At 37.7% G+C, this 13,512-nt stretch overlaps 1 protein-coding gene across 1 annotated transcript; it reads right to left on the bottom strand.

Annotated features, from left to right (window-relative positions):
* Positions 1–1,701: 1,701 nt before the first annotated feature.
* On the bottom strand, positions 1,702–2,490 carry LOC140015602 (F-box protein At5g07610-like). The gene is made up of 2 exons (XM_072068300.1): positions 2,084–2,490; positions 1,702–1,996 (listed from the first exon to the last, which is right to left on the bottom strand). The coding sequence occupies exons 1-2, from the start codon at positions 2,488–2,490 to the stop codon at positions 1,702–1,704; spliced, it is 702 nt and encodes a 233-aa protein (XP_071924401.1).
* Positions 2,491–13,512: the final 11,022 nt, after the last annotated feature.

Raw genomic sequence — 13,512 nt, 5'->3', positions numbered from 1 at the left:
AATACAACCAAAATCCAAAAAGAACAATGTTCTACTTGCTGGGGTTTTAAAAATCCCAATATGAGAAAATCAAGCACATACTTGCATATCACACCAAATAATTAATCGGGAAAAATTTGTACCCAAAATGTGGTTGAGACAAATCTAGGCCGCGGTGGATCATATATAGTAGTATTATTATGGTGGTGGGCTTTATCAATTCTTATTTAGCCTTGTATTTTTGAAAAAACAAAGTTAATCAATGCCAATAAAATTACAAAATAATCTAATACTTTAATCAAAAAAGAAAAGAGGAGAAAAAAAAAACCAAGACCATTGAAAGTTGATATGGAACTGCAAGCATGAGCTGACTCAACTTGCTAAACTCACTTTACCAGGCAAGTTGACTGTGATCCAAAAAAGATTGCCAAACTGATTTTTGTACATAAGTTTACGCAGGCAATGAAGGAGTAAATGATACTTTTCTAACTCCGCTTGAACAAAGTCCATGCCAAGACGCAATTCATTTCCAGTTTGAGTTGATTTATTCTGCACATGGCTTTCAATTGAAAATGATAGAAATCTCGTAAAATGTGGTAACTGGTTTAGGCCAAGAGACACTGGAAATGAAAATGATGCTGCCTTTTCATGTACTTTGATCTTATTCCTTGATCAATTTTAAGTTGGAGCAACTCCCAAGACTCCATGCAAAAACAGTAGTATGTGGTGGGGTTGTGCATGCCCATCTGAGGTTGGTTCCCTAAACTTGGGACCAAAAGCTACTTCCATCTCTTCACTTTGTAAAACTTTGATTGGTTTTATTTTGGAAAACTATACCTGAAATTCAACTTCAAGAAATCCTGCAGCTGAGTTCAATCGAAGATACTGCAGAAATCTATTCCAATTCCTGATATATTGACTGATATACTATATATACCGACGGAAAGTAAGATCGAAACCATAAACCATGTTCAGCATCTTGCTCAGACCATTTCCTTCTAAATCATGCATCTCTTTTCATGAGATAGTACCTGTTTGCATCTCAAGTTCCTGTCCCAAACTAGCTGATCATCCTAGTCGTAAAGATGTACCTATTGAGAGATTTACAGAATTTACTAGAACAAACACTTAAACATATCCCAAAAAAGGAGTATGGATTAATCAATGTTTGCATGTAGAGTTCAATCGATACACATAGCACCTGTATAATCTTATCTTTGGAACCAGGAAAGGTGAATGTCAGGTTTGACATAATACATGAATTGCAAGATCCTTCACTAAATAAACTTCTGATAGCTTTACTTTTGCCGGCATCGATCAAACAGCTGTGAGGGTCATGATATGAGGGTCGCATCTGTACCACTTGAATTGTGTCATGATTCATGAAACCCTGGTCAGGTTCACAAGGAGACCTTACCCTATCAAAATGTTTTGAATTATGAGAGAGTTGCACCAGTCGCGTGAGCAGTCGATATTACGAGGCAGAATCTGTGAGGTTCATTCTCCAGCGGAAAATAATACCGTATGCAGTTCATACGACAGAAATCCAAAGCAGTGCGTATTCTAGTTAACTGACTAAAATTAACACTGTACCTCAGAAGAACCCATTCTTAGTAGTCCCTCTTCATCTCCAAGAAGTATGCCAAAGCAGTGTTTGACCTCCGCAATTCAATCAGATGCAGGTGCCCCTTTGAAGACCGAAAGTGCAGAATCAACCTTTTTTCACTTTCCCATATGTATTGGAGTTGCCGGCATCATTTGAACGCACTCTTTATCCGTATCAAAATGCAAAAAAGGCCCCAACTTGCTAATCCAATGCACAGAATTATTACAGAAAACACCTCTTTTAAGATAATGATCCTCATTGGTTATGTCCAAAGCATTACCAGCTTCTCTCCAGATTTTGGTTTCAGATGAGTAGATAGAGAAGCGATATTGCATTCCGACAATTGAAACACAAACAGCTTTATAGTACTGCGACACGTAAGGATCAAATGCTATAGTCATGGACAATATTCTTGATGCCAGAGGACTCTCAAGATCAGGCAGTTTGATAGATTTATTTGTGGTGGGGTTACAAATGTACTATTCACAACAACAGTACTTCCCACCAGTAAAAACGCATAAACACAGCAAGCCATTGCAAGACCATATTCTGTGTATGTCAGGATTTGCACCAATAAAATTCAACGAGCGCAATGGATATGCTTTTTTGTAACCTTCAAGGTAAATGAAGGCACTTCTGGGATTACGAGGCTCAGACAAATGATAGAAAAGGAAGCCAGCAACGAAATACATGCCAGGGTTGCCTCGGAAATGTAGATAGCCAAATGCTGGATGGGAGATGATAGAGAGCCATTGCTTGGATACACATTTGAAAGTGAGTAGAACATCGACTGGCAGCTTCAGTAATACTTCCTCCAAAACTTGGTCAATGTCGGGGATTGACATGGACTGTGCACTTGTCTTCAGCAAGTCAAAGAAAATCTTAGTGCTTTCAGCTGACAACATTGTCAAGATAGAAGTCCTGAGTTAAGGAAATCAAATCTGGATTGAATCCATGCAAAACAAAATTAATACGGGCAGAAGCTTTCTTGGCAAAATCAATGTATCAAAAGACGTTTTCTTTTTCCAATTTCTCTATGACTGGTTAGAAAAACTACTCATTGGATGACACATTACACAATGATTTACAGCAACAGCTAAAATGTCATTCTCACACAGAATATTCTGACATAGCAACGTCTAGATTCTCAGGGTAAGTATTTGAAACCATAAAGGAGCTTCAAACAAAATAGAAAGAGTTAAAATACTTAGCTTGCTTCGGCAAAATAAGATTCACATGCTAAGTCACGTAGATTGAAAAACAGACAAAAAAAAAAAAAAAAGGAATTGGATTCTGATAAAGGTATAGCTGGGAACAACCCCGGAGATAGAAAATTCTATGGAGAGAGAAAGGAACAAGCTCAGAAAGAGAGAATTCTGATGTTAGCACGCATGTCAACCATCTGTCCTTTATTTCTGCAAGCGTGAAATATTCACTGATACTAACTGAATAGAAAATTCTATAGAGATTATTACCTCTTTGTTTCCAATTACATGATTGGACTTGATAGGTTCATTCAAGATAATAGATGGTGAGTGTTTAAAAAAATTTTGCAGAAATAACATTACATTGCCCAAGTGCATCCTATTGTGTGGTTATGTTTCTGCATCTCTTCCATATTTCTGCATTTCTCTATGTTTTACCTTAATCTATTAAAAAGGAAAAAAACAAAAAGAGTGAGAGCCTAGATAGCATTTCTCTATATGATAGCAACTCTATGGCTGAACTACCCTTGATCTTTGATTTGTTGCCTGAACTGTTACTGATGCATGACCTATTACCTAATCTATCCATTAACGCATGGTATCACCACTCTGTCAGTTTCTCATCCCATCTTCATTAGGCCCAAACAATAAAAAGGTTAATAATGAGAGAACACAATAGTTCAATTGAAGAATAGCTTCTATGATCAGGAAACCAAAGAGAGCTGAAATTTGATTTGACATAACATATTGAAAATTCTCTAGCAGCTAACAAAAGCCCAAACTCAACCATAACCCCTGATGCCTTTTCTGATTTTCAAGCAAAAACTCTAAAACAAATTAAAATACAATTTCAAGAGGCCAAATTCAGTATGCCAAATTTATAAACCTATCTTTCAATCAAGAAAACTGTGGATGGCCACCAGCAATCAACATGTTCCTATAGGAGGGAAAAGACAGAGCAAGAACAGGAGAGGCAGAAGGCGGAAAGGAAGGTGGGCGAGGAAAGCATCAAAAGGAACAGATATCAGGCAATAAGAAAATGGAGTCCGGGATATGCCTTTGGTTTGGGCTGTATAAATAGAGATAACCCTAGTGGGGGAATCAAAATGTTAGTGCCCAAATTATGAATAAATCCCATAGATTGGACTAATGAAAGCCTTAGATCTATTTCCAGAAGCCTTGCAAACACCAGTCTATCACTCTTTTTGCCCATGCCTTAGTTCCAGACCCCCTGACAAACAACTAGTATGCAAAAGAAACACAAAAAGAAGTCAAATAAATCAAGGGCTCCATCAAAAGAGAACAAATATAATCGAGAGCACCAATAGAAAACCTCGGTCAAACTAGTCTGGTTTCTGTCAGGGTCGGTGAATCAGATTTGGAAATTGGAGGGAAATGGGAAAAGAGAGAGAATCAAGAATGAGAGAAAGAGAGAAATGTAACAGAAATTTGTTATTACAATCAGATATCCTTACCAATCACAGAGCTCCTTATTTATAACCTAATGCAACCGACTAACTAACATTTTATAGTAAAGCGACACCGTTTCTCTTGCAACTGCTTCATTTAACTAGACTCACTAAAACGACGACGTATGATCGTTGTTCTTGACATTGCCTCCTCCTTCAGTTTAGACTTGTCCGCAAGTCTTGAATTCAGGAAATTGTTGCTCCATGAAATCCTTATCTTCCCAGGATGCTTCCTCATACTCCAATTGTTGCCATTTGATCAGATATTGTACCACAGGCAGCCCCTTCCTCAGAATAGCTCGTCTCTTCAGAATCATTTCTGGCATCAAGAGGCATTGATCCTGCAAATCGAACTCTGGCAAGGTAGTGGAGACCTGCTGTGGTGGACCAATTCTCTTCTTCAATAGAGAAACATGGAACACTGGGTGTATTCTAGCTGCAGGGGGTAATTTGAGCTTATAAGCGACCTCTCCTATCTTCTCTTCCACTTCAAAAGGCCCATAGAATTTTGCTGACAGCTTGAGGTTCTTTCGAATGGCCATGGTTTGCTGCCTATTTGGTTGCAGCTTGAGAAACACTAAATCCCCAACTTCGAAACTCCTCTCGGTTCTATGCCTGTCTGTAAAATATTTCGTTCGTTGCTGAGCCTTGAGCAGATGCTCCTTGATACTGGCTGAGATCCTCATCCTGTCCTGGAGTGCTTGAGCTGCTGCAGGAATGGTAGAGTCACAGTAGGGACCCATTGGTAAGGGTAATGCCTTGTAGCCATAGAGGGCTTCAAAGGAAGTCACATTCAAGCTTGAGTGATAAGCAGAATTGTACCACCATTCAGCCAGGGGAAGCCACTTACTCCACTGACTGGGAAATTCTCCAGTCATGCACCTCAAATAAGCTTCTACACACTGGTTAACTCTTTCAGTTTGACCGTCTGTCTCTGGATGGTATGCAGAACTGTAACACAATTTCACCCCCACCAATCGAAATAACTTCCTCCAGAAGTGGCTAGTAAAGATTTTGTCTCTATCTGTAACTATAGTTTCAGGCAATCCATGAAGCTTATACACCTGATCAATGAAAACTTGTGCCACCTGCCTGGCTAAAAAGGGATGAACCAGCAACAAGAAGTGACTGTACTTGGTGAATCGATCCACAACCACCAGAATAGTATCAAAGTTTTGTGAGGGTGGTAGTTTCTCTATGAAGTCCATAGAGATGTGTGTCCACGCTTGACTGGGTATAGGAAGAGGTTGTAGAAGTCCCGGATGCTGAATGTGCTCAGCCTTATTCCTCTGACAGTTATCACATGCCTGCACAAATCTCCTAACATCCTGTTTCAATTCAGGCCAATAAAATATACTACTGATCCTGTGCCAACTCACTCTCTGCCCTGAATGGCCTCCAATGGAAGAAGAGTGCAACGCTTCCATGATTTGCTCCCTGACTCCATTACTTGACCCCACATAGAGCTTCCCTCTGTACCTGATGATGCCATCACTTAGTTGATACTGGTCTGGAAATTCAGGTTCCAATATCATCTTGGCAATTAACTCTTGACAGTGAGAGTCATGCTCATAGCTTTTGACTATTTCTGTCATCCACACTGGTTTAACAGTAGTTAAAGCCAGGCAAGTGCCTGCCTCGTTCTTCTTCCTACCTTCCATTGCAGCTCTCCCAGAAAGTGCATCAGCTACCAAATTCTCACTGCCCCTTTTGTACTGAATTTCATAATCCAGTCCCAGAAGCTTGGTTAACCATTTGTGCTGTATCGCTGTTGTCAACTTCTGATCCAGTAAGTATTTTAGAGATTGATGGCCAGTCCTGATGATGAAGTGGTAGCCTACTAGGTAGTGTCTCCATTTTGTTACCGCCATTACTAATGCCAGCAATTCTTTTTCATAGGCAGACAGCCCTAAATTCTTTGGACTCAATGATTTACTGAGAAATGCAATAGGATGTCCCTCCTGCATAAGCACAGCTCGAATTCCCCCTCCACCCGCATCAGTTTCTACCACAAATGGCTGCTTAAAGTCAGGCAACCTGAGTACTGGAGCTGTGGTCATGACTCTTTTGAGCAAGTCAAAGGCCTCCTGAGTTGTGTCAGTCCAAAAAAATGCATCCTTCCTCAGTAGTTCAGTCAGTGGTCTACACAGGATCCCATAACCTTTAATGAATCGTCTGTAGTACCCTGTGAGTCCAAGAAATCCTCTTAACTCCTTCACTGATTTGGGTGTAGGCCAGGTCAGCATACTGCTCACCTTGGAAGAATCCATGCTAACTCTTTTCTCTGAGATGGTATGTCCCAAATAATCCACTCTAGTCTGTGCAAATGAACACTTTGAGCTTTTAGCAAACAACTGATTCTCCCTTAGCACAGTCAACACAAGCCTTAGGTGCTGCAAGTGTAGTTCCCACGTCTTACTATAGGTCAGGATGTCATCGAAGAAGACTAAAACAAATTTTCTCAAATAAGGTTGAAAAACTTGGTTCATTAAGGACTGAAAAGTTACAAGAGCATTAGTCAGCCCAAAAGGCATGACTAAAAACTCATAATGGCCACAATGAGTTTGAAATGCTGTCTTGTACACATCTTGAGGTTTGACCCTGATCTGATGGAAACCTGCAGTCAAGTCCAGCTTAGACTTATACTTGGATCCAGCCAGCTCATTCAGCAGCTCGTCCACATTTGGAATGGGATAGCAATCTTTGATGGTGATTTCATTCAGCTTCCTGTAGTCCACATAGAATCGCCAAGAGCCTTCCTTCTTCTTAACCAGTAAAACTGGTGATGCAAATGGACTGTTGCTGTGCCTTGCAATTCCCTGTTGTAACATCACTGTAACCTGCTTCTCAATTTCATCCTTCTGAGAATGGGGGTATCTATAGGGCTTAAGCTTGAATGGTTGAGCCCCTGACTTCAAGGGAATTGCATGGTCACATGTCCTGATAGGTGGTAAGGACACGAGCTGCTGAAAAACTTCTGAAAATTCTTCTAGCAAATCTTTGATTTCCTGAGGCTGCTGCTCCTCTCTTGTCCCTTCTGAGGCTCCTGCTGGGGCCATTTCTGCTTCCATGTTTCTGATAGCAAAGCATCTCTTCTTATATTCTATGAAATGCCTAAGGTCCTTACCCCTGATTAAATCCAATTCACAATCCTCTGAACTCCCTTGTAGGTGAACTGTTTCCCCTTGATACTCCATAGAGATCCTGAGGTTATGAAAATCAAACGTGATGGGGCTAAAATGAGTCATCCAATCCACTCCTAGCACAATATGCCAGCCACTCAGTTGCATCACCTTCAAATCAAAACCAAATTGATGTTGATTGATTTCCCATCTGACCCTTGGGCAGATGGCCTTGCTGGTTACACATGTTCCATTCCCCACAATAACAGAGAAGGGGGAAACCATTCTGTAAGAAATGTCTAGAGCAATGACCAACTCACTGTCAATGTAGCTGTCAGAACTCCATGTATCCACTAGGATTAGCACCTCCTCTCCATCTAGATGTCCTGTGATTGTGATAGTGTTTCTTTTGAGGGATTCTGACAGTGTGTGTAAGGACATTTCCATAACAGTTCCTGGATTACCAGTGTGCTCATCTTGTTCCCCCATTGCATCCTCAAATTCCGTGTCCTCTTCTTCATCCCCAAGGAAGAAGTTTAGATGTCCCATTTTACACTGATGTCCTGCCCCATACTTCTCTCCACACTTAAAACACAGTCCATTGTTCCTTCTGTATTGAATTTCCTGTGGTGAAATTTTCCTAGTGGAATTATTATCTGGAACTGTCCTTCTTGCATTGGAAAACTTGTGCTGGTTAACAGGGGGAATCCTATATAGATTGCCTGAGTTGGTACTTGGAGGCTGACTTTTATGCAAGCCGAACTTATTTTCTACTAGATTTTTCTGCACTTCCCTTCCTTGTCTATTCTGCAACTGCAAGGAGTACTCCTGTACTTGAGCCATTTCATAGGCAGCAGACAGCTCTGTAGGCTTAACCATTCTGATGATTGGTTTAATTTCTTCTTTAAGTCCACTAATAAAGCTAGACACAAATTATCCTTCGTCTAATTGGGGATTTTCATCAACATTAATGGCTTGAGCTCCTCAAACTTTTCTTGATACTCCTCCACACTCCCAACCTGCTGGATCTTGTTAAATTCTTCCACTATATCCTTACAAATTTTGTTACCAAACCTCTTGCACAAAAATTCCTCAAATTCTGCCCAACCTAGGCTTGTCTGTTCCATCTTAAGGCCTTGAAACCATCTATCTGCCCTCCCTTCTAAAAAACATCTCAATTACCCCTACCTTCTGATTCTCAGGAATATGATAGTTCAGAAAATACTTATTACATTTTCTTAGCCATTCCTGTGGATTTTCTCCATGAAAAAGAGGCAACTCAAGTCTAGGAGGAAGAGGTGCATAGATCCTACCTTCATCTCTTCGGTTGAAGTCACCATTGCTTTCGCCTCCCTTGTTGATCCTATGTTGAGGTGGTGGAGTAGGTAGCAGTGGTCCTTCTCTCACTTCCTCCGCAGTGCTCTTTTCTCTGTTCATCATCATCTGTAGGAAGGAGTTGAATTTCAGCTCTAATCCGCTCATCGCCGCCTCCAATTTCTCCAACTTCATGTTGGAATTCTCCAATTCTGCTCTAACCTCACTACCAAATTCAGCTCGAAATTGCTGCTGAGAAAAGTGAAATGCCTCCATAGCCTCTTGCAATCTTGCTTCCTGCTTCTTCACGTGTTCCTCCAAGGATTTTAGGCCAGTTCCTTCCGCCATAGGAGCTACCAAGGATCGGTAGCTCTGATACCACTTTGTCAGGGTCGGTGAATCAGATTTGGAAATTGGAGGGAAAGGGGAAAAGAGAGAATCAAGAATGAGAGAAATGTAACAGAAATTTGTTATTACAATCAGATATCCTGACCAATCACAGAGCTCCTTATTTATAACCTGATGCAACCGACTAACTAACATTTTATAGTAAAGCGACACCGTTTCTCTTGCAACTGCTTCATTTAACTAGACTCACTAAAACGACGACGTATGATCGTTGTTCCTGACAGTTTCTAGTCAATTTCTTCGCTGGTTTTCACCAAGTTTCATAGACTTTTAGTCTCCTCTGAGTTTGCATTCGACCAGATCGAACATCTGAAAATTCCTGGATGAACCAATTGAACCATGCCAAATTTGTCTTCTTTTTCTGCTGCATTAGGGAAGCTAAAGAACAAGTTTTACTTTAAAAATATGTCTGGTGACCTTAAAATCTTATTGAGGTTCAATTACTTACTGAAGGGATTATGATGACGAACCAGGCTCTAAATATAAATGTTCATAATAAAAAATATAGACACTGCAAGAGAAAGAGAGACTGAGATATTGTCCATGCAGGTCTGTGGTAAATTTATAGCTCTGTCTTTTAGAAAAATCAAAAGACGTCAAAAAGTTGAAAATATGAAGAAAAAGAAAAAGCAGCAAAAGGAAAAGATCTTAGAATTGTCAAATGAACAGCATCACCTACTCAAGTACAAAATAGTTGAAGAGGCAATTTTGGCATGTTTTAGGAATCACTCAACAGCTGCTCACAAATAGGCCTACTCAATAGTGCTTCAGAGACAATTTCAAATATATGGCTTTATTGGGTATTGTTTGGAACCCAAGTTTTTTATCAAGTTTGTCTGCTATAAGTTTTTTAAAAACATTAACTACAGTAACCTTAAAAAATTTCTCAAAATATTCAAAAATTTACACATTTCAAAAAATTAAAAAAAAAACTTTTACAATAAGTTACAGTAAAGTTTTAGACAGACTTCTAAAAAACTCACCTTTCAAATAGGGATGAAAATGTACTTCTAAAGAAAGGTGCTTAGTCATCCGCATAGATCACCTCTTTGGAGACAACATTGGAACATCTTATGTTTCACTTCTCATGGCTATATACTCTCATTCACAGAAAGAAAACAAGATTGACCAAGAAAGTAGCATGTCGAATTCTCTCCAGAGGTGGATTTGCATATTTACCTTATATATGAAGCTTCATATTAAGATACGAATGATGTTGAAAACTCAAAATCAGTGCATAGTATGTTATGCTCTTTCTTGATAAATATCTAGAAAAAAAAACTATTTTCCAAATTGTTTTGTCAAATAAAATCAAATTTCTCGACACAAGGGGCTAATTACTCAGATTATAGTCGAGAAAAAAAAAAGTTCGGACATGTACCGATCTGACAAGGTCGTGGTATAAATCTATGGGTACCGGGCCATGTCAGCCCGGCACCCAAACTTCATCCAATTTTTTTTTTACTTCTGACACCGCTGCCGAGCTCACAACCCGGCAGCAAAAAAAAAAATTTTCAAAAAGGCTGTCGGCAACCGGGCTGACAATGCCCGGTAGCCGACAAGGTCTGATGGAGCCCGGCAGCCAGTCAAATTGTTTTAAAAAAAAAAAGAGAAAATGACCTGTTTCATCCCTCACATTTCGTAAAAATATTCTTTTTGTCCCTCACATTTAAAACGAAGCAAATTGGTCCTTCACATTTAAAAACCGAAACTTTTACATCCTAGAAATAAACTCTCAGTTGTGAATCAAACCATCTAGCAACCCGGTTACAAATTCTAGAGGTAGAATTGGTAGATCACTCACAAAACATATTTCCAACAAATAAATTAAAATAATTAAAAAATCTTAATTAAAACCCATTTGCTTTTTCAAAAGAACAAAATAGTGCTAAAGCTCTCAAGCACTAAACCCTTAGACAAATTCCTCAGTTTTGTTGCACTAAGGGTTTAGTGCTTGAGAGCTTTAGCACAATTTCGTTCTTTTGAAGAAACAAATGAGTTTTAATTAAGATTTTTTAATTACTTTAATTTATTTGTTAGAAATATGTTTTTGCGAGTAATCTACCAATTCTACCCCCAAAATTTGTAACCGGGTTGTTAGATGGTTTGATTCACAACTGAGAGTTTATTTCTAGGATGTAAAAGCTTCAGTTTTTAAATGTGAAGGACCAATTTGCTTCGTTTTAAATGTGAGGGACAAAAAGAATATTTTTACGAAATGTGAGGGATGAAACAGGTCATTTTCCCTAAAAAAAAAATGCAAAGTGGTCAGCAGGCTTGTGGACCAAAAAAAAAAAATTGGCTGGCAGCTCCCGTGAAGCAAAAAAACTGAACGAAAAGAAAAAGTTAGTACGTAGCAGATCATTTCCAGTGCATGTTTTACAATTTCAAATATTTGAATATGGGGATTTAGCGCTATTTTCATCTTTTATTATTATAATGCTTATCGCTATTGGGTGTATTCACAATTTGACAATGTCATGTTATGCATTTTTTCTTCTTTTCATTTTTTTGCCTATTTTGTTTTTATATTGCACAACAAATTTATATTTATAAAATTATGTAGTCTATTAAAAATTATATAACAATTTTAACAAATAATTTCTCAACAATTTGATACCTGCATCTTATTGTAAAATGAATGAGATTTTTTTGTTTAAAACAGCCTTTGTTTAGTTTAACATCGTATAGAAGTAATTATTGATTTAACAAATCTATTTTCATCTAGTTCTATTGTTCGAATTTTGAAATATAATTTAATTAACTCCAAAAATAGTCGGATTTAGTACGTTAGGCGGCGTAAATTTTGGATAAAAAATAAGGGCGAAATTGTTGTATTGGAAAATGGATGAAATTTTCAAAATTATTTAGTGAATTTTGTATATGTCAAAACAAATATTGTGGTACATTTTATTTTTTAATTGAATTTCATATTTGAAATAATTGAGGCGTAAATATAAAAGAAAATTTAGTGCAAAAAAGAAAATTTTAATTTGAGTATACAGTAACTTTAGTTGTAAATAGTATTAGGATATGAGTTTCAATCGGTTATGATCAGGTATTATAATTATAATAATAAATAAAGGTGATTACTAATATAAAGTACTTATATGAATTTTAAAAAAATTTCTTGCCATTTCATCTTGTCTTTCCTTCATATTAAATTAAATATTTCAATAATACAATTTAATGTATTTATATTTATGTTCATCTTAAATTGATAATTTTATTGAATAATTTAAATATTTATAAAATCTTTATTTCAATTGAAACTTAATAGACAACTAGTTAAAATGCCAAAAAAAGAAAAAAATATTATTCATTCGACTCAATGTCATATAGTTACTTATATTATAATAGAATATTTAATTAACTATTTTAATTTATCAAATATAAGTATTGGACATTAGATGATGAATAAATTTTTAAGAGAACTTTTATTGTGATTTTAAAATATATAATATTTTCACCCATGCATAATTCGCTTTCTCCGGTATCCGAATATACTTCTTCGTCCGTCTCCACATAGTAGAGTTGGCCTTCTTGCATTGCTTCTGCTTCTTATGCGCAAAAAAGTGAACTTTCCACCGTAGACGTAACCTATTGTTCAATTTAGATAGTGGAGCGTTAGCAAATTTTAATTTTTTAAAAAAATTTGTTGTGCAATATAAAAACAAAATAGGCAAAAAAAAGAAAAAAATGCATAACTAATTATATACAACTAATTGATGGACCGCTTTGCATAAGTCGATTATTTCAATGCATCCCCAATATAGATGTCAAAATAGACATCTTGTTAATAAGTTGCCTTTGTTAAACCGCTTTGCATTTTTTTAAAAAAACAATTTGACAGCTTTTTAAAAAAAAACAATTTGACAGCTTTTTAAACAATTTGACAGCTTTGTTCAACCGCTCTGCCTGGCAGCCATCAGACCTTGTCGACAGCTTTTTTTAAAAAAAAATTTGACATAGCCCGGCAGCGATGTCAGAAGTCAAAAAAAAAAAAATTGGATGAAGTTTGGGTGCCGGGCTGACACGGCCCGGTACCCATAGATTTGTACTACAACCTCGGCCCGGTACCCATAGATTTGTACTACAACCTTGTCAGATCGGTACATGTCCGAATTTTTTTTTCCTCGACCATAATCTGAGTAATTCGCCAGCACAAGGGGACATTGATTCCATATTTGGAAAAATATATGCATTAGGACCCTATCCCATGCTATGCTATCAATGCAATGTTTTGAAAACCGGACTGGACCGGCCGGTTCAATCGATCGAATCACGAACCGGTCATGTCTCCGGTCCGGTTCACTACTAAAGTTGACTTGTTATAAGAACCGGTCAAAACCGTTAGAACCGTTCAATCCGGATTGACCCATTGAACCACGGTTTTTTATTTTTTCCTA

The sequence above is a fragment of the Coffea arabica genome, chromosome 1e (assembly GCF_036785885.1).
Source record: "Coffea arabica cultivar ET-39 chromosome 1e, Coffea Arabica ET-39 HiFi, whole genome shotgun sequence".
In the NCBI taxonomy this organism is placed as follows: Eukaryota; Viridiplantae; Streptophyta; class Magnoliopsida; order Gentianales; family Rubiaceae; genus Coffea; species Coffea arabica.
This window is presented reverse-complemented; position numbering and strand designations above follow the sequence as displayed.